Source organism: Lissotriton vulgaris, chromosome 9, assembly GCF_964263255.1.
Source record: "Lissotriton vulgaris chromosome 9, aLisVul1.2, whole genome shotgun sequence".
Lineage (NCBI taxonomy): Eukaryota > Metazoa > Chordata > Amphibia > Caudata > Salamandridae > Lissotriton > Lissotriton vulgaris.
Genome location: NC_141697.1, coordinates 859,305,909 through 859,327,632, shown reverse-complemented (window position 1 = coordinate 859,327,632; position 21,724 = coordinate 859,305,909). Strand labels below are relative to the sequence as shown.

Sequence of the window (21,724 nt, the reverse complement as noted above, 5' to 3'; positions counted from 1 at the left end):
CGATGAGAAACTAGAATTTAAAAATCTGGCCGAAAAGCATGCATCCAAATTGGTGGCCTCTACGGGTGCTATAATGGCATATGGAAGGAGGCTTGGTAGGTGGTCACCGGAACAGATATTAAACTTATACAAAGCCGTATCCTGCGCAAAAGTGTTATATGGAGCAGAAGTGTGGGGCTGCAAAATTAATCACATACAACAGATACAATCGGAGGAAAAAAATTTTTTTAAAAGACTACTTAAGGTCCCTCAGAGTACTCCGGCACATATAACCCATCTGGAACTGGGAGAACCCTATATCGAGGACAAAATCAAGATTCGACCTCTTATGGCCTGGATCAGGATATGGACAAACCCAGAGGACAGCTTTAGTAGACAGATAATTATGGACTGTCTAAACCGGGACAATTGGGAACAAATCACGTGGTTAAAATACGTAAGGGATACCCTGGTCCGCATTGGCTGTAAAAATATGTTCACTGACCCAGAGCAGCTGACCACACAGAATAAAACATTGCTTAAAAATTCATTTGATGCATGGTCAACAGATAGGAGGGCGCTCACTGAAAACAAAAAACCCTCGGTGGCGGCTCATGGGCCAGTGGTATCCACAAATTTTAAAATGGAACCATACTTAGCTGTACTTTATAATGCACAGGAAAGATTTTATATGACCAGGTTTCGTTTGAATTTATTACATCATTTATTGGCAAGTCCTGCTGGTTACACATCTACGGTAGAGGCGAAGGGCACCTGCGGCTGCGACTCTAGGTCTCCGCAGGACACCCTTCACTTTGTTTTATTATGCCCTTTCTTTTCAGAACCTAGAAAGAAGTTTTTAGTTAGGATTTTGAAAAACCGAAAATTTAAAGACGCCAAAGATGCTATTTTATTTTTGCAAAAGGCACCAGATCCTCATACTTTGTTAAGTGTTATTAGCTTTATTAAATCTGCTATAAAATTGAGGAACATGAGGGAAATAACTGTAGACTCCACTTGAACGCAGACTGAAACCCCCATCACCTGAAAATGACATACTGTACTTTTTTATATATATATGAAATTTTTAATAATTTTTATATTAACTGTTTTTATACAAATTGTATGTATGTATTTGTTATGCACTTTAATGGTATCTTTTTAAGTACCGAATAAAGGAATTTGAATTTGAATATTGAGAACATATCAAAGAAAAGAAAGGCGATCCCGCTAACCGCAGTTTCATAATCTATTAACAGTGTCTTTTGAAGCTCTTTGGCATACTCCTTGGCGTACTAAATCATACTAAATCATCTTATAAAGCCACGTATTGTTTTTTTAATACTCTTGTTATACTTGCTACTTGCTGATTTCTCAGTATATTCTCTCTGCCACTGTTCAACTATTTTTTCTGCTTCAATTTCATCTGAGAAAAAATGTGTGACCATTCTTAAAGACTTTTAGGTGGGCTGGTTCTTGCAGAAAGGCTCGACCCCCCATAGCCTTAATTGGATCTATGAACTGTCGTACCTTCCAGCGCCTGTCCATGGTAATTTTACTCAAGTCTGATCTAACAAAAAAGTGAAAGACTCCATGGTGACTAGTCGATTAGGTCGTGCTTCCCGTGATACCGCCTGTCTTAACGAAAAATTACCCATATAAATCAAAAAGGGTGTAGGATACTGGTTATCTTTGTTGCGCTGGACTAGCGGCAATCTGTGAGTGAACCCTTTGTAGCTGTGAGTCCCAGTCCCAGTCTGATAAGTCCGGAATTGCTTATTGGAAAAGCTAAACCATATATGCTCTCGGATCTCCACCCTCAGCCCCTTCTGGTATGCCAAATACTCGTAGATTTTGTCTCCTTTGACGATTTTCCAAATCCTCAATTTTATTTTGCAGATTTACAATTTGACTCTCATTTTTATTCACATTTGTCTGTGTGCGTTTAGAAAGTTCCACCGTACCTACAACCCTTTGTTGTAGCTCTGTGACCTCTTGCGTGAGACCCCCCATCTTGTTTTCTAAAATATTTAGTGACTGCTGCATTTTATCGTTATCTGCACACATCTGCATATAGTGTTCGGATTCAGTTCTCTGTTCATTGAGGAGTTGTACAGTCCTATTGAGTAATGCGTCTTCTTTAGTGTCCACAGTATTGCTTATACTCTGCGATTGAGCTGATATTTGAGTCGGGCTTGTATTCAAGTTATCAATATCATCAGTCACAGCATTAGGTTCTGATAAAGTCTGAGAACAGCTTTGATCAGGTATGTTTGGGATGCACACGTCAAATATATTAACGCTCTTAGGCTTGGTTTCTTTAAGTATACCTTTCCCTGGGCTGTTCACTGACAGCCATTGTACCATCGTCTTTACCCCGCCAGAGGCCTGCACCCATTTCGTAGAGGGTTAGTATCTGTCATTGTTTTTGTTTTTAGCCCACTTTGCATATGCATTGTTTTATTTTTATTTTGTTTTTAGATTTTCCTTTAGCTTTTTTTGTAGTAAAGCCCTTAGTAATATTATATGTTTTACCGGGTATGGCTTCATCCGTATCTTCAAAGTCTTCGTTAAATTCAGAGTCAGCTTGTGAGTCAATTTGTGAGTCATCCCCTCAGGTAGCTTTGTCTATAGCCATGCAGAGCTCATCTCCCAGCTTATGCGTCATACTTAAACCAGAATCAATTTGGAGACGTTGTTCATAATTAATGCACTCAGATGAAATTGTTGCTTCCGGGCATATAATCACATCACTATATAGAGAAAAAGAAGGTACCCTGCTTTGATATTTATAGAGGTCCCAGCTAGAGGATCCAATTGTGATAGAAGTGGGGGGGTGAATAGCCCAGAGGCTGAGGCTGCACAGGGCAAAACCAGGTCAATCCAAACAGACTCAAAATTATGTTGAAAAAATATATATTTTTTATTTTTCTCTTTTTAAATATATTAATCGAGATTTTCAACAGACAAACATATATACATTAAATAATCAATGATAATTTTGCAAGGCATATAGCTAAGATTCTTATCGGGGTTAAGCTCAGCCCAGTACTAACCTACACTTTAAACACAATACCACACTCATTCATACCGGGGTTTTCTAACTATAGTAAAAACATTCAACTTTCATTCGTCCATTCATATGGTCCTGGCGTAGACAACAGTAGATCTTTAATTGGTTGCCTAAATCGGGGGGTTCATCCAGGAAGATGGTAAGAATACGGGTCCTGATGTGGTTAGGACAGATTGACGTATTCCTGGGACAACGTGCCGACGCGCGTTTCGGTGAGAGGCCAATGTGGCCACACCTTCGTCAGGGCCAGGGTAGTATGCTGGGCAGAGAACAGGCAAAAAATTCTGTTTACTTTATTAGGAACACATGCGATCAGAGGACCACCTTCACCAATTCAGGAGGGAACGAATTCCAGTAGTAACCAGTTTCTAAGTTCTCGACTCGTGGTTCCTCCAGTAGAATATAAAATGCAACTTGTTCAACCCGATGGTTTTCTATGACGGTTTTGGTATCAGTAGGCTGTCCTGCACGTTCTAATACTTTGCCTTCAGTGTCGCAGGCTGAATCAGTGTAATTGGATAAGGTATTTCTTAATATAAATAAAGCCGGACTTTTAAATTAGGATTCCACCGACATAGTAGCGATCTAGACCGAGAGCTGCTCACTCGATTTCCTTAATATAAATAAAGCCGGACTTTTAAATTAGGATTCCACCGACATAGTAGGGATCTAGACGGAGAGCCGCTCACTCGATTTCCGTTTAGAAGTCGGTCATTTTCTTTCAATGGGGTTCCGCCGGCAGCCTCGGTCGGCCAACTGCGCGATACAGGACACATCACCCCCACATACAGTTTCACATAGACAGGAACAATCTTTAGTTGCAGGTAGTACTGAGGTTGAATTTATTACATCCATACACAGTGCCTTGACCATGACTCCCTCTGTATCTACAACTACCTCTGCTTCTTTCCCAGCATGTCTGTGTATCTACAGTGATATAACTCTTCTTATTTCACTCCAGTTATTACATAGAGGCCCTCCTGCCTAACTATTTCCCTTTACAGAAACATACAACTTTGAAGTGAGAGCAAAGCAAATTTAACCATTATATAGGGTCCTTCAACACTGGTAGGCACATACTGTGGTCAAAGGACCCAGCAACTGGGACTTGCCCCCATTTGGCAAAATAGTGCAGGAGGAGATAAAGGTTTGTTCAGGTTTCTCCTCTAACCCTGCTAGCCAGTATATATGCCAGGCTCATCGCTTGGCACCACCATTGGCAGCTTTTAATGCTGTAACTGCCAAAATGTTAAGAAAAATATCATAGCCCATTTTGATTATGGTATAGGTGTTGTATGATGATATTATACTTGTGCTAATTATTTTTCACATTCCCCAACTAACAATCTGAGAACAGTTTTCCAGCATAAAAAGGGAGTTACTTAGGTCATGCTCCTCTCTATTTAAATCTCTTTGCTTGATATAAGCCTTTAGCATGTCAGATAGTACCCTGTTTCCCAAACCATGGCCAGCAGTTAAGCTCAAGATGATGACTGCACAGCTCAAAGGTTCCTTGTAAGCAAAATATTTTCCTGAGTAGAGAATACAGAAGTGTTTAGTTAAGAAAGCAATTCCCTGTGTCCTCCTCCCCAGCCCTGTAGTATGCAAATGACCACACCACTCATACCACACATGGAGTTCTGTATTATGCATATTTATTCTTCATTGTGCAACCGTTCAATGAAAGTACTTCATCAAAAGCTTTATTAACCATACCCAGCCACACCCATTGGATTATGTAATAATTGTAAGGAGTATGCTGATGCAAATTAAGGGCCTCATACAAATAAACATGGGACACAACCTCTATCCCTTTCTTAAATAGAAAAGTACTAACAAGTATATTAACATATACACATTACAACTCGTAAATGATTTGTCGAGGTGATTGCACCAGCATTCCAGATCTAGTTGTACCAGATAGAGGAGGAGCGCCTTCATCTGAAGTGTCTGGAGAAGAGTTGGATGCTTGACTTGGGTGCTCAGGTGGATTAGCCTCACTCCCTAGGTCTTGAGCTGATGAACACTGACAAAAAGACTTAAATTGTAATGAGACCCCTGTTATGGAAGTTGGATGATTACATGATTAAGAAAAGCCTTTAAACTATCTGCTATTGAAGGTTGGACCATTGTCAAATTTTAGAATGCAGGGAACAACCTATGTTGTGAAAATGTCATCCAGTTTTTCGATGCCTCTGTCATGTGTGGTTGATGATAAGTCTTCCACTAGAGGAAAACATGAGTACTCATCAACAACCATGAGGAGGTGATGTCTGATGTTGAGAGGTCCAAAGAAGTCGACAGCAATCCAGTCCCAATCTTGCTTAGGGAGATCAGAGATGTTCAATGGGTGCTGAATTGTTTTGAGGGACAAGCAGTTGCATAGATGGCAAAATTTAACCCGTTCGGAGCTGCGCAAATTTTCGCACTGTGCTGGCGTTTTATTGAATGGGTGGAGTTTGGATGGCCTCGGCAGTCCTCCGCACACGCCCACCGTGACATTGGACGGCCGGTTGCATCCAAAGCACAAAAGGGGTTAAGCTCCCTTTCAACTCATTCGTCAAAACGCAGGAACTACACTTACATCCTGGAGGCTCTTTTTTTCTAATGCCACAATGTAATTTGTGTGCCAGTTCAAAACCTTTCTACCTCAGGCTTTTAAGGATAACTATTCTTGCCCCTATGACACCCTCATGCTTCCTCCGTGATTGTGTTGTAATGAATTCTTTGAGCTTAAGCATGTATTTGTCAGTATTGGTGGCTGTCAAAATGGAGAGAGAGCTGCAGACATAAATTGATGTAGGCCTCAGCCGCTTTGTATGTTGCATTATGATTCTGTAGAGGCACTCATGGAAAGTAGTCCTCAGGGTTTCTAACTTTACCCAGTTTGTGCACAATCGTATAATCATATTTCTTCAGACACAACCTAAACCTCTCAATGCAATGGGGCATCTTGGATGTTGGATTTCTTAAACGCTTGATGATGTATGAAATGCTTTATGTACAGAAACACATGGAAGTGTTCATATGTCCATTCAACAGCTAAGCTTTTATTTCTCCAGTTGAGACTAAGCATGTTCAGTCTGAGATAGACTCTGGCTAGCTTAGGCCACAATGTGCCTCTGAGCATCAGGTTATCCATAATGTTAGGCAAGAATGTCTCCCAACATCTCCAGGCTTGCACCCACCGACTTTCTTTATGCAATTTCGGATCGAAGTAAGAGCTTCAGTTGCCTTTTCAATTGCATGTTTTATTTTCTTGAAACTTCACTTACATTCAGATGACCATTCAAACGGAACACCACGCTTTGTTAGTTCTCTTAGAGGGGCACTCACAGTGGCAAAGTCATGAATATACCAAGAGCAGTAGCTAGACATACCCAAGAAGAATGAAAGCCTGGTCACATCTTCTGAAGTGTAGGTATATGACAATACTTGTACCTTTTCGGGGTCAGGAGACATCCCCTTTTCAGAGAAAATATGCCCAAAGAATTTGTCTGTTTTTGTGAAATTTACACTCCTTAGCAGTTAGTATGAGACCTGCATCAGCAAGCAGGCGGCATACTAATGTGAGTGCTTTGTCATGTTCCTTTTGTGCAGCCCCAAACACCAGTATATCATTACTGTATTAAAAAGCATGTGTGACAGGCTGAATTACTCTACAAATGACTTCAAAGATTTCAGCAGTTGACTACGCACTAAAACTGAGTGACCCATTTTCACCACCCTTACCTCACTTCTGTGATGCAGCAGAGTCGTAAATATTGCACCATGTTGAGACATATTTTCAACATGACACATCTAGGGAGATGCATCACGTTGTAAAGCCCTGCACTACATTGTACATGTGTCAGGTATAATGTATGTAGGGTGAGCATTCCATTGCAAGATAGCCTTGTAAAAAAGTGCGCAGTGAAATCTACAGGAATTCACCTAGTCACTTTTACGGCGCTGCTGCATCAAAACCTTACGCCTACTTGCAGCAGACGTGAGGAGTGACGCAGCACAATAAGTTTAAGCCACCCCTGAGCATTGCTGGAGTTGCATCGTGCTTGTGACACGACTCCAGCAATGCGCTGTCCTTACAACAAAAGATGCAACAAAAGATGCAACACGTGTCTGTCTATCCTTGCGCTGTGGTGCACCACATTGTAAATGCAACGCATCCATGGTGGCGCAAGGGTATTTTTGCGTGTCGCATCTTTACTGGCACATCCATAATCATATGCAGAGATGCACCAGTCCTTGTAAATCTGCTCCTGAGTCTTTTATATCTGAACAAACCAATGTGCATTTAAAAAATAATAATGTACCTGCAGTATTTTTTTTAATTCAAATTGATGGTAAACTTTGATCAGATCAATGCAGGAGAAGACTTAGATGTCTTTCTCTTTGTATTGCTTTGTTGGACAGTCTCATATCAACACAAATGGACACTGAAGTTCCACTGTCCTATTTCGGTAAAACCACAATGGGTGAAACCCACTGTTGTACCTGTAAGCGCTCAATAATATCATGCTTTAACAGTGTTTCTAGTTCCTTCTCAATGACTTCCGATAGGTGAAAAGCAATTTTATGGCGTTGCTGTGCAACAGGGCAAAAATCTTCATTAATGTGAGGCTGTACCTTTATTGATTGGCTTTTAAGTTTCCCAAGTACACGAAACAATGTCGGAAACGGACTCACTATTTCAGAATGGTTATTTAAATTGCAGCTAATAGAAATCAGTCCCTTCTCAATAGCAGTGTTGAAACCAAATAAGCATGCAATCACCAAAGTACCTGAGGGTATATGAATTGTCGCTTACATTGTTATTTTATTATGCTGCATGGTTGCCACAAAAGATCCCTTACACCGAAAGGGTGAAGAAGCTGCCCAGGTATTCACCGTAGTTCTCGATGATGTGAGACGTGGCATCGGAGACAATTTTCTGTACATGTGTGCCGTCATGACGTTTATCTATGCACCACTCTCTATAATGAGAGTTGTAGCATACTGAGAAAGTTATGACCCACCTAAACATACCCTACTCAATCAATAGTATTTTTAGTTGCTTGAGAGCTAAGGGGGAGTAACAATCAAAATGTAAATACAGTGTAACCCATGTGGCTGCACAATAACTACACTGGACAAGTAGGATGTGTTTAGTAGGATTTATTATGAATTCAGAAACACATTAATGTAAATCAGCATTACTAACTATGTGTACCTCATACAGCAATAAACATATGATTAGATCAATTATGGTGATGCGAGTAATCATGTGAAAGAATTGAACATTAAATTGCATCAACTGATTATTGAAAGCAAGCATGAGTAACTATCTCTCCCTACACTAACCAAATAGGGACCACCCTAAACTAAAAGCATCAACTCGAATAAAGTAAAAAGGTGTCGGATATCAGAGACTTCAGTAGAAGAAACTCCAACCAAGAGTAATTTAACATGAAGTCACACATTAGCAGAAGAAGAGGTCAGTACCTCTTGAAGTTTTAATATGTCTCTCTGATCCTCACTGCATTACAACATAACATATTAGTCTGCATTCAAGATAATTGAAGTGATTCTCTTTAGTAACTTTCCACAATCCAATCATAAATTGGCTACTGGCCCCATCTTCTCCATAACAATAAAGAGTTACTTCATTTATCTTTCTCAAGTCTTCTCCTCCTCAATGGGAACTCATTTCCTTGCTCACTATCATATTGCTTCTTGCCAAATTCCACCTTCTTATTGCTTGCTATCTAACTAAAGCACAAACCGTTCTTTTACTAACTAATGAAGACTTGTCCAAACCTGCAGTTAAAACAAAATATGCAAGCAGAAAAAATTACACATTGAGGGATAAATGCAAATCCAAGTTAAGATTGAAATAGTAATTTGTGCTACAACTATACTTGATATATAATAAGAAAAGGGGCAACTCAGTATTCCCTTGAGGCTTTGGGTAAACAATAATCAATATAAAGGACCCAAAAAGAATTTGTATAAACAAAATATTTAAAGATTTAGAAAAATGTAATATATCAAATTATGATATCCATACATCAGTTTAAAGATAATTGCAACACCCAATTAGCGAAGGAACCTTACTCTTCCAACAACAATAATTACAGGTGTTACTGTTCAATATTTGATATTCAAAAAATATGTATCAATATATAACAAATGTATACAGTGGGGTTCAAATAAGTCAATAATTTCTAATGGAAATTGGACAATGCGTTGACGTTTCAGTCTCTTTAGCAGTACATCACTGAGTCTATCTTCAGAACTGCAATTTTTCAAGAGGATATAAAAAGGGGTCCTCCCTTAAAATGTTAGAAACATATAATACCAAAATATGAATATCTTTGAAACTTGTGAAAATACATTTTAATTTAATTATAAAATTTTGGAGATAGCTTGGAAAAAGAAAACTGAGGTTCCCATAGAATTTATATACCAATCAGAAGAAATTGTGATGAAGTAAAAACATAACCACCAGGTAAAGATTCCCAAGGTGATGTTAATTTAAATAAATATAGACATGAAAAGACTGTCAAATGACCGATAAAAGAAGAATTAAATATAACTATTATATTTTTCAAAACGTTTGAATATTTAGTACTTACACAAAAAATTGTGCAGTCTGTGGTAGAATTGAGCTCGTACTTGAATATTTAATGAGCATATATTGTTTAATATATCTGTTAGAGTGAAACAGATGGAAAAGTGTTTTTTAACATCCAAGAAAAGGATATATTGAGGAGTTAATTGTGAAACAGACATATATTTACTCAGTTCATCCACGTTTAGAATTCATTATAAAGCAACTGCAAAACAATGATTTTATCTTTTTTTAATGTTGGTGCTATATCTATCTAACAAGAAAAAATACACAAGAACATTTTTTTAAAACGTACCTTTCCAAAGTAATATAGCAGTAAACATTTATTTTATACGCAACCATGCGTTTTAGTTCCGCATGCTGAATGAATTGTGAACTGCAACTATACTTGAGGCCTCTAAATCATGTCAACTTACTAAAGCACAGGGTACAAGTACCTGTACATTTCTAAACACAGAATAAAGACAGTTTCTCAATTAATGAATAAATGCAAATTATATAAGTAAAAGATGCACTTTAAGATGCATCAGTATAGTTATACTCCTTGCTACTTTTATAAATGGCAACCTTAGTTTACACAGACACATTATTTCATTAACTTCACATGAGATACGTTTATAAGCTTAGGATCAGTTAAAATATTAATATATCTGTACAGCAGAAATCTTTGTAAATTACATTTGTAGGGACAAATTTTATAAAACAGGTTAGCCTTCACATGGTGTACTTCAAATATGCAATATCTTCATTTAGTAACGTTAATCACACAGAGTATATTCAAGGGCTGACTACACATGATTATAATGCACTCCTACGATATCTAAAGTAGAAATCAAAATTGCACCTCTCCAATCCCCCCTCTGATTGCATATCAAGCCATCACATGATCTCTTGATCTTATATCTTGATCTTATCAGATCAACTAATGTAAACCCTTGTTGTCGCAATTGCTTTTCTTCTGAACTCCTCTAAATGCTCAATGTCATTGTAATAATTACTCTGTTTCTTTTTGAATTCTATGTCTTCTCTTTTTCTGGATACTCCTGTACAGATATATTAATATTTTAACTTGTATCTCCTGCACACATTCACTGTCACAATCCCAACCACTGCACAAAGAGCACTGATCAAAAGAGGTCTCAAGATGGAACCAAGCATGACACTTACCAAATTTCCGAACCACCTGCCTGTAGCACTAACTTAATTTCCAACTGAATTACAAAAACACCTGCAGAGGGCAATCTTTTCAATTCTTTCTGAATGTCAGTAATGTTCTGTATGTACTTCTGTAAGTCCTGACTTTTGTTTAGGATATAAGTACAATATTGTTGGACCATGAGCATTTGACAGACTCAACCCTTTTTTGCGAGCAGAATGTCTAAAGCAAGCCGATAGTCTGGATAGATCAGTGATTACTCCATCAGTTATTAAATATTTACAGAGAATCAGTAGCATAAAACATACACTGACATGGTATGTTTTTTAGGAGAGTGATGAGGGGTGACATTTGGTGTAGTAGGTTGTTTTGGATGTTTTTGGTTAGGTTGAATCTATGTAAACATTTATATTCTATATTCATTAAGCGTTGGTCTTTACATGTACCTTCTATTTGCTAGACTTCTCATCCTTCACATAATGTCTTACATGTGCAAGAATTCCAAATGTAGTTGTGTTTCAGTTAGTTTCAACTCTTGTTGTAGGATCTCCTCAACTGAATAGTCCAGGCAGTCACCTTTTAAATGCGTATTTGAGTATTAGGTAGAAATTGAAGAAAGGTATATAGATCTGGCCTTCATGGATTTAAGTAGTGTGCTTGATTGTGTTAATCAATCAAAATCATTATCCAATATGTACTTGACAGGTGTTGAGGGACCTAATATTTGATTTTTGAGACAGCCGCACAGTGAAGCTGCTGTCGGTATCAGGTTTGGGTCCAAAGAGGTTTTTTCTGAGTTGAAGCTAGAGTAATGTATTCACCAAAAATGTGTGCTTGAACCTTTTCTCTTTACCTTGTCTAAAGCAGATTCTGGTAGCCAAAGACTGTGATTTTCCAAATCTGGGTATTCAATCTTGTCATCATCATCATATATCTTTATTCGGTCATTTGTGGAAAAACCATCAAAGTATACAAGGTATAAAACAGAAATATATCAATAATTAAAATAGTATTAAACCTTTGCAATCACAGATACAAATGACATCTCAAATCAATTTAAGAACATGAATACATGTACCATCAATCTAAGGGAAACAATATGACCACCAAACGTATGAGAAATAAACCATATAAATCAGCTAAGGATATAAAATACATGTATATCATTAGAAAATAAAGTAAATGGAATTAAAATGGTGTCGTAACTAACAAAGACATTTTTTGCGAATCAACCAAAAGGATAACAGAAAACGACTGAGGGAAAAAAACAATTGGCCCGAAAGTGTCTGCTTTTAAGATTCTAAACGCGATCTGTTACTTCCTAACACCCATATTAATCTATTTTTCTTCTTTTTGTATATGCCATGCCAGTGATACAGTATTTTGGCCATTACAATCAACAGTCTCCAGAAACTATTCAATTATTTTGCTCTGTTAGGAACCATAAGATTGTCTAAAATCCATGGTATGGGTTATGGCCCAAAGGGCATTAAAATTAGGGCACACATGATATGTGGTGTTAGGATAAGCAGTGTACATGCTTTCTCATGCCTTGGTGTCCCATTAGATAATATGTGTTATTGCAACCATCTTCGGAATATTAGAAAAACAGAATACTTTTAAATCAGCTTTCATTTTATGCCTAAAACCTCTGAAAGATATGCTTGCCATCTATAAGGTCAAATGCTTGTTGATTGATACATACAGCTTGAGTCTATATAGATACACTGATTTTTCATGCATACAAAATATTGAAAATGGCTGTTGGCTGTCCTAGCCAGTTTCTTCACCCAAATGTGCGTTTCGGAGCATGAGCATACCTACTTGTTGGACATCAGCAAACTGTGCCCCCTTATGTTATGGTAATCAATATGAGATAACTCTAAAATAAACTTTAATCATCTGGTAGTCTTTGATTGACTGCAGTTAGATTATAAAGGTGGAGTTTTAACTGAACGTGATTTACATTACCTGTCCCCTCCCCTCTTTGAAGAGGATGGTTTACAACTTCTGTCGCTGGCTCTAACATTCCTATATAGCCAGACTCTGCCCTCCCAGAAGAGCTGGCTAATCCCAGAGGCTTAATATCACCTTACCAAAAGAGCCTGGCTAATCCACTTGGAAGGCTGATTTTTTTTCTTAAAGTCGAGTTTGCGAACCACAATGTGGGGAGTGAAATATACCATCTCACTTAACCCAGGGCATATAAAACTCATTTTATAAGGGTCCTCATTTGAACTAACCAACCCTCCACCCCTGGACACCAAGTGGAGACCCTGGGAGTACATAATATGACCAAACATTTTAGTGTCTTCATTTATAAGTGCCACAAACCTCACAGTTGAGTTTGGGCACAATTAGCATTTTTAAATGCAGTCCTGCAACACAGGGCTGCTTTTAAACTGACCTCAGTCTCAGCAGTGCACACAAGCAAGTGCAGAAAGGGCTGCTAGCCTCTAACTTCCATGCCCTATTAATACAAGGGACTTAAAGGTAGTTTCAATATCCCCTGCCCTATTATGTACTAGGGCCTTATAGAGAGGTCATGCCTATCACAGGGGTACCCTAACCCATAGTGTATGTAGGTGTTTTCACTGCTTTCTCAGTGCCTCTTTCAGCATAGCACCGACCTTAGACCTGGTTAGGCAGAGCTCATGGTCAGTCAGAGTTAGTTACCACCAGCAAAAAGTTGGTGGGTGCCCAGGGCACAGGATAACTTTGCAGCAATTTGCAGTTGTGATATTGAGCTGTATTCACTTCTGAATTACATTATGTCAATATGAGAGCTAAGGCACCTTGCTGCATCTTTTTGCTTTTAAACTATACGCAGAATACTAACTGTATGATAAATTATGAAGGATTCTTTATTTGTATTTGATATTAATAAACTGATTATGCAGCTTTTATGGATTATATTTAAGCCAAATAAAGAACAAATGATAGATTGATTGTTTAATAGAGTACAGTGTAATGATTGGTGATGCTGGCATCCATACTTTAACGAAGCTTAACAGTTCCCAAGCATTTGCAGGTATGTTACTTCCATAACAATGTTTCTAGAGGTGCTTTAAAGATTTAGGGCCATATTTTGCCTTATTTCATGTAACGCAATGCAGCAAGACACCATGCTCTGCTGCGTGAAAGGGAGAGGGCCTGAATGCACCATATCTCGATAGATATGGAACATTCCCACTTTTTGCAGGAGCTGACACACAAACTGCTGCCTGGTGCCAATGCATGAACCCTTGTACCATGGTGCAAGTGTCACTATATTGGATACAGGATTGTTTTTGTGTACGAAGGCAGACCTTCCCGCACGAAAACAATCCTCTGAGGCTATTTACTGTTTCTATGTGTGCTGCAGAATTCAGCACATGTTGAAGAGGACAAAATGAGGAGAAATAAGGATATTTCTCCTTGGTATACCTGGTAAGGCACAGCATTTTGAAACATTCTCAGGTTTACGACTCTTGATAAATCTGGGAATGCACCAAAATCCATGGGTGGATGCATGGCAACACCAACGCTCAACCCATGGAGCACCTCCTTGAAGCACAGTTATGCAAGGCAGCAACTTGTGCTGCCTTGTGTTACTCCAGATTTACCAAGCCAGGCATGGCCACGCAAAGTGGCCTTGTGTGGCTTAGTAAATATCATTATAGGATTTGAGTCACCCTTGTGCTACTTTGTGTTGCACAAGGGTGGTGCAAATCTTTGATAAATATTCCCCCTAGTGCACTCTTGAAATTTCCTCTCCCTTGTTTGTTGTGATCATCTGAGCAATGTCTTGTCATCTTTTTTTCCTCTGAGTTTTTAATAAGTATATGTGTTTCTTAAGGTGCTTTGTGCCAAACACAGATTATACACATTATACACTTGTAATGTTCTTAGTAGACTTAAACAGTACTTGTGTCGGTCTCTTATTTTTTTTTAAGTGCTCAGTTGCATTCTTTGATTTCATTGGTGGTTGTGGTCTGGCAAATGTGCTCCTCTTCAGGGTCTCATTTGAGTTACCATAGGTTGTGTCCTATAGGTGATATTCTTTCAAAGTGTGATAAGTAGCAAGTTACACAAGTCCGATTGAAATTGTTGTTGGATGAAACACAGAGGTCAAAAAACTGATTAGGAAAAAAAAGCTTCACTGTCCCTTTCCTTGTCTGTCCTTTACAGGGAACTGATGTGATGTATTTACTTTCCACTGTACTAAAAGACAGAAAGTACTTCAAAGACCCAGACAACTTCAACCCTGAGCGCTTTTTGGACGAGAACGGGGCTTTCAAAACAATTAATGCATCTGTGCCTTTCTCTATCGGTAATATCCTAAGACACTTTACCTAAAATAAGTCTCTTTTCCTAAATTCCTATCTCTTCCCTTGAGAAATGGGGCCGCCTTGAGCCCTTTGGGACTCTTTCTTTGCTGTATTATGCTCATATCTCATGGTTGATGTTCTTTTGATGTCTGATAAAATGTGGCCATTGTTTTCGATATCATCGTTTTTGTCTTCTCCAGGAAAGCGGAACTGTCTAGGAGAAGGCCTGGCTCGTATGGAGATCTATATGTTCCTCACCACAATCCTGCAGAACTTCAGCTTCAAATCTCTAGTTGACCCCAAGGACATTGACCTCACACCTCGAGAGTCTGGCATCTCAAACGTGCCTCCCGCTTACAAGTTATCGTTTGTACCCCGTCAAGGAAAGCAATAATTGAATATCTGCTACCTGATTCATGTTGTGGCCTGGGTTATGATTAACAATATGATGCTATACTTAAGATTCACTATTTTTTCTACATTCATATAAAACATTGGTGTGCTCTGGTTAAAGAATAACAAAGATTAGCTGCAACTATAAATACACTTAACAGAGTATGTGGAAAGGGCAATCATATACACGGCTTACACAAAAAAAAAAAGGGACCCTTATTAGCATCCCATAGCCCATATTCCACTGTACTGTTAAAAGAGTCATTTATGGCTATACCACTCTTGACTATTGTAGCCAGCCAGCAGTATTTCTCATTCCATTGCTCTTTGTTGATTGCAGCGTTCACATGACTAGAGGGTCTGATTTAGAGATTTGGAGAATGGTGGTGATCAATCAATGTGCATGTATAGAGCGCACAGCTACCTCAGCGGAGGTGTCTCGGCTCTAATGCGGTCTGACAGAAAATATTACTACTACTGAGAGAAGAACCATGGGGCAGATTTACAAGCCCCTTGCGCCACTTTTGCGTCACTTGTCACATGTTAAAGTGCCTCAAAAGTGGCGCAATGGGCTTTTAAATATGTCCCCATGTTTTAAGGCCTTCCTAAACTCTTACTCTGACTTTCAGGCGCATGTGGAAAGGCAGAGCTTTTCTTACCGAAAAGGACCTTCCTCCTTGTTGTACTTTGTAATGTCACGGGACATAAAGAAGTGCAAGTAATTGGATCTCAGGCTACGACCATGATGATTGAAGGCTATGCCTCTGCTTAAGGCATCGTGATGGTGATGGATTACTTACTTAATGCGAAAGTCATGGCTTTATTGATGTTCGGACCGAACCTCTAGCTACCTAACTACCTAATTTTTCACGTTACCCAATTGTGTGAATACACAACGTGATAATCTGGCTGGCTTGTCCACTCTTTCTGCCAAAGTTCAGAGCCTGCTCTGCCATAAAGGGTTATGGATAAAGAGCCCAATCTAGACTGACTGAGCCATCGGGTCTGGCAGAATGAAGTAAATGAAAGACTAATAGAGAAATGGAGGTAGCCTATATCAAAACAAGGTAATTATAGCGTCCCTTAAACGTTGCGAAACACCTCGACCATTTTTAAGAGGACAGGTGTGTGGTCACTAGCAGTGTACCTGTACGGTCAAGGGACATATTGATCATAATTCAACCAGGGGAAGCGTGCATTAGTGATTATTCCACCTGCAATTTCTCAGTCACATTGACTAGGAAACCTTCATCATCATAGTTGATAAGTTTAAATATGGCAAATGTCCCTCTTCTGCTTTCGCAGAGGAATTATATATACTGCAAGGAAAGATGAATTTACTGCTGCCAAAAACTCCAAGGCCCAGATTTACTATGGCTTTGTGCCAGAGCAAAGTGAAGGAAAGTGACACATGGCATTTAATATTGATCCAGCGATTTCATTACCTAACAAAGTCCCTTCACCCTGGGTGAGTTTAATTTCCAAATGAATACCAAACTTACCAATAACCAATTTGTATCTTCATCCCTAGAGTACTAAATATGGCGATGCAATCTTTATAGTTGACACGCTTTGGCAAACTAACAATCAGTTCCAAAAATACTCATGAATTATAATAAACACCTTAAATAAAGACAAACTTGTTTCTATGATTATAATGCATTATCTAAATAAATGTGAAACATGCTCATCGATACCAACATACAGCATGAATCATAGACCATCACAAGGAACAATATTAGAGAAAATGACAATTCATATCTCATTGACAGTACATAATGGAGTGAAAAAGCGAAGAGACAAAAGGTTCAGAGACAAAATATATTTGCATGATTATGCAAATTTAGTTTCTGTCTATACTAACCCAATTGAAAATAGGAAAACGGATGTATGACGGTACAACGCGTGGTATTACCACGCCTACCATTACAACGCGTCTTTTACAACGCAAGTCGTTACCACGCCTTGCGCTGTAGGGGTGCGGACTTAGGAATAGTTAAATTTACTATTCTAACACAAGCCTACGTACAGTAGGGAAGGTGTTGGAATAGTAAATCTACTATTCCATATCCTTGAGTGCCCTCCAGCGCAAGTCGTGGTTACGACTTGCTTTGTGAAAGACGTGTTGTAACAGTACTACGGGGTAACATCCGTGTTGTGAAGGATGTTCCCCTAGGAAAACCATTCTCTGGCCATGAGAGCAGTAAGGCCCCTCAAGAAGAGCTGAAAGGCAAGGTCTAAGTCAGGAATCAGCAGACAGGAACAGCCAGCTCAAGAATAGGAGACAGTGACGTGACCTCTCCTCACAGAGGTAGGAAACAACCGAACCAACCGAACTAACCAAAACCCATCCCACCGGGAACCACAATTATGCTTTAAAACCCAATTGTCCAACGCACACTTGTAGCGGAACAGGCAATTTCTCTACTTATTATTGGTTGAGGAAGGGGGTGTACTGTCGCACCACTCTCGTCATATGCTTTTCACTTTGATAACTTATTGTTCATTTATTCATTTTATCAATTTCTAGCCAAGGAAATACAAATACAAGCCGTTGTGAAAATGCACATTTCCTCCATCTCGTTCAGTATTCACTTTTGTGCCATGTTTGTCCATTCACGCCTCTTCTGAGGAAGTGTTCTTCCTCTCGATTAATGACATTTTGTTTCCTCTTGCAACTTTTGGCATGCACAGGACTTTCAAAGGACAACTGAACTGTCTTCCACCTTCCCCTTCATGTTTAGACTTTGTGTTCCCAATATTCTTTTTCATTAACCCAAACGTTTCCCACAGACCAGAAAACCATGCTTCTATGAAAAATAAACACAGCATTATTAATCACTTGTAATGCTTTCCATTACACACCCACTCTGTGTTGCATCTAATCATACGCAACTCAAGTTATTCTTTTTCCTAGCAATGCGTTAATAACGTGCATAAAAGCAGCATTAGTCCTTTTATTTTCATTAGTCATAAGCATTTGCGGCCTACTCCAGTGCTTTTAGTTCACGCTTATGCAGTAGCATGTTCACTCATGTTAGCTCTTTTCCGTATAAGTTTTAGCCGCACACAGTTAATAAGTGTTACTAAGGGTTCAAACCCTGCTCTATCAGTTTTCAGCATTAAAGGTATTTTGTCCTGCAAAAGAGGGCTTTTGAGAGCTCCAAAACAACCTTGTGTTTTTTGCATCTCTGTATGTCAAGTAAGCATTCCTAGGGTGGTTAGACAACACTCATAGACTTTAGCACAAACCACTGTCTGCTAAGATAGCGAGCACTGTTTTTATCATAAACTAACTCCTACTTGACGCAGGTGTAAGCAATGGGAAATGCGTTAATTATTCACAAAAATTGTTGCATTTCTTCGGCAATGTGCAGTACACTTTCAATGTGCTGGATCTGTCAAGGCATAGTAATTTGTACTGGAGGGTATGACTGCAGTACAAATCAGTGTTGTCTTAAGGATTTTTGGGGGACTTGTCAAGTTATATTTTGGGGCCGATTGTTTGGAATAATTTTGAATTGTATTACTCATGTTGTGGTAACTGAAGCTAGTGAAATGTCCAACAATAGTAAACTATGTTAAACTTTCAGGAACTGATTCACCCAGAAACAGCTCATATATGTCTTGCCTGAGCTCCCAAAATACCTATAATTACACTAGAGAATAAGATCGAAAAATATACTGAGATGATATAGAGAGAGGTCACCTTCCGTGGGGGCTATAAATCTGGTTGCCCTGGGCATTTGCCCATGCCTTAAAATGTTTCTGGTACAAATGACATGCTAGCTGATGCACAGTGACCTCTGCGCCCGATGATGAGGCTCTCGATCCCACAGACATCCATGTTAAAGCTCCTGCAGTAGGACAATCTAATCAGATCTGCCCCTGTGCTGTGTTTTACTGATTGAGGCCAACCCCTGAACCAAAAGGCTTACTTTCATGGCTGCAGCTCTGTCATACAGGACTGGTTGATGTCCAGACTCCGATCCAGGAGGCCTCTTCACATGGCCAATCGCCATGTGTTCTACAACGTGTTCGGTGAAATAGAGACTGGATGTGCCCTATTGCCTGAGCTGATTGTGGATGGTCAAAGGCCATTTGTAGTAGTTTCAATTGCACTGCAGCAGGGGAAAGGCCTGGCCATATATCAACTTTAAATGGTCAAAAGCCTTGATCAGCAATAACTGGAAACACAGTTGATAGGGGACTTGGTCTGGTCTCAGGTCAGGTTCCACTTCATATTTCTAGGACAGCATTGAAGTGAGGTGAACGAGCTGGCCACAGACCAGTCCCAGCATTTATCCCCTGGTGTGCATGACCAAGGACTATGTAAAACATGTGCAGAGTACACAAGTGGCTGGGAACTTGTACTGTAGCAAGGTTCAACTGCGATATTGCATGGGCAGATGGGTGCATAGGCCAGTTCTAGTTCCCAACCCCTGCTGTTCACAAAAGCCACATGCAGTGACTGCTGCAGATGCAGGTGGTTGGGTGCAGGGCCTGTGTCCCACTGAGAGGTGACCAGGGCATGGCTCTGGATCCCACTGCACACATAGGGGCTGGATTCATGCTTACTTTGGTGAGACTTGAACCTATATCTAATTCTCGCAAAGCACAGCTTAAACCTTGTGATGTGGGGGCTGAATGAACAGTGGGGGACCTGCATTCAACCGCTAATGTTCCTTTTATTTTTTTAAACTCTGAGATTTGCTAAAGCACAACATGTTAAAGAAAATGATGGTTAAGGATGCACAAATATATCTTAAATTATCATGAGATCAAAACATTAACTGAGAAACAACATTTAAAATGGCCTTATGTTGCCAAAGCAAAACCTAATAACCCATACAGACCACCATTTATGGTCTACTATGCAAACTATCACTCATGACTCTGCCATGCTCTGCTCTTGCAGCTGACTAACAAATGTTGCAGAAGGTTGTGCCTGCTTGGTGAACGGGGTCTTAAAGATAATGAAAGCTATTTTCAAAGGTTATTGTCTGAGAAAGCATGCAGTTGTAAGAGTGGGTATAGGTGGAAAGTGAAACATGCACAATATCATTTGTATATTCTCCAACAACATAGTGCCTGGTTTAGAGTTTGGATCGATATAAACATTCTATAGTTTGTAGATAAACTTGAAAATACAATGTTTAGTCTAAAGCTATGTATTGCCCCAACACAAACCTCCAACAGCCAGCTGACCAACAAAATTGGCTATAGACCCTGTGACAAATATAGTGTAAACCTTTTTAACTTTTGAGGTCTCAATACACTTGTCTGGCACTTCCAATTACTTCAACCCCTTATAGCTCTTCACGTTCATTTTCCTAGTATTGGGACATTCTGATATTATGTAATGGCCGCTCATTAACAGATTTTAGTTGCAGGTAGCGGTTATGCTCACTAAAATATGCAGATTTAACCGAGTCCAGAGGACCACATTGAACGACGTTATACCAGTTCTGAGAGATGGAAGGCTGAGCATGTCCTGGATATATTATGAGTGTGGAAAGCTTGCCCTTTTGCATATGCAGGACCTCTTCTCAATAAGGGAAAGCACTTTTATGTGTGTCTTTTACTTATTCTGAGTGGGGAAAGCTTGTACTTCTGTATCTCATGGACATATTCAAACTGAGACAGGCTTGTATTTTCCAAGTTCAGAACATGATCTGAGGAAAGCTTATCGCTATGCATGTACTTTACCTATTCTGAGTGACTGAAGCTTGCATGTCTTCATGTGAATACCTGGTCTGAGTGTGGAACGCCTCTGCTTCTAATTTGTTAGACTTGGTCTGAGGGACAGAAGTCTTTTGCATTACCTGGACATGTTCTGAGTGTGGAAATGTCTCACCTTTGCATGTGCAGAACTTGTTCTAAGTGATTAAATTATCCACTCCACATGCCCTTGAAATGGTATAAGCAAAGGAAATGAGCATCTTTAATGCAAAAAAGTCGAATAGGTGTAGAATTATTGTAGTTTCCAAACCCCTGGAAGGAGTCAAGGAGTTTAATTAGCTGGTCATCAGACTGGCAAAGAGCAATAGCTGGGGTGAACACGTTACCAAGAACATGGCTTGTCTGAAGCATAGGTCTAATGCCATCATCAAGTTCTTTAGGGGCTTTAAAAATTATCCAGTTTCCTCTGCCCTCCAGGTGTATAAAGATCAGGCTGCTAGAACAGTGCTATATGGCGCTGA

At 39.3% G+C, this 21,724-nt stretch overlaps 1 protein-coding gene across 1 annotated transcript in view; it reads left to right on the top strand.

Moving 5' to 3' along the window:
- The window catches only part of LOC147692374 (cytochrome P450 2G1-like), a 643,102-nt gene extending 625,942 nt beyond the window's left edge, over positions 1–17,160 (top strand). Inside the window, exons 8-9 of the mRNA XM_086938598.1 lie at positions 14,989–15,130; positions 15,329–17,160. Of these exons, the coding sequence (XP_086794724.1) occupies positions 14,989–15,130; positions 15,329–15,522 (336 nt within the window). The 3' untranslated portion in view covers positions 15,523–17,160. The remainder of the gene's footprint in view (positions 1–14,988; positions 15,131–15,328) is intronic.
- The last annotated feature ends 4,564 nt before the right edge of the window (positions 17,161–21,724 follow it).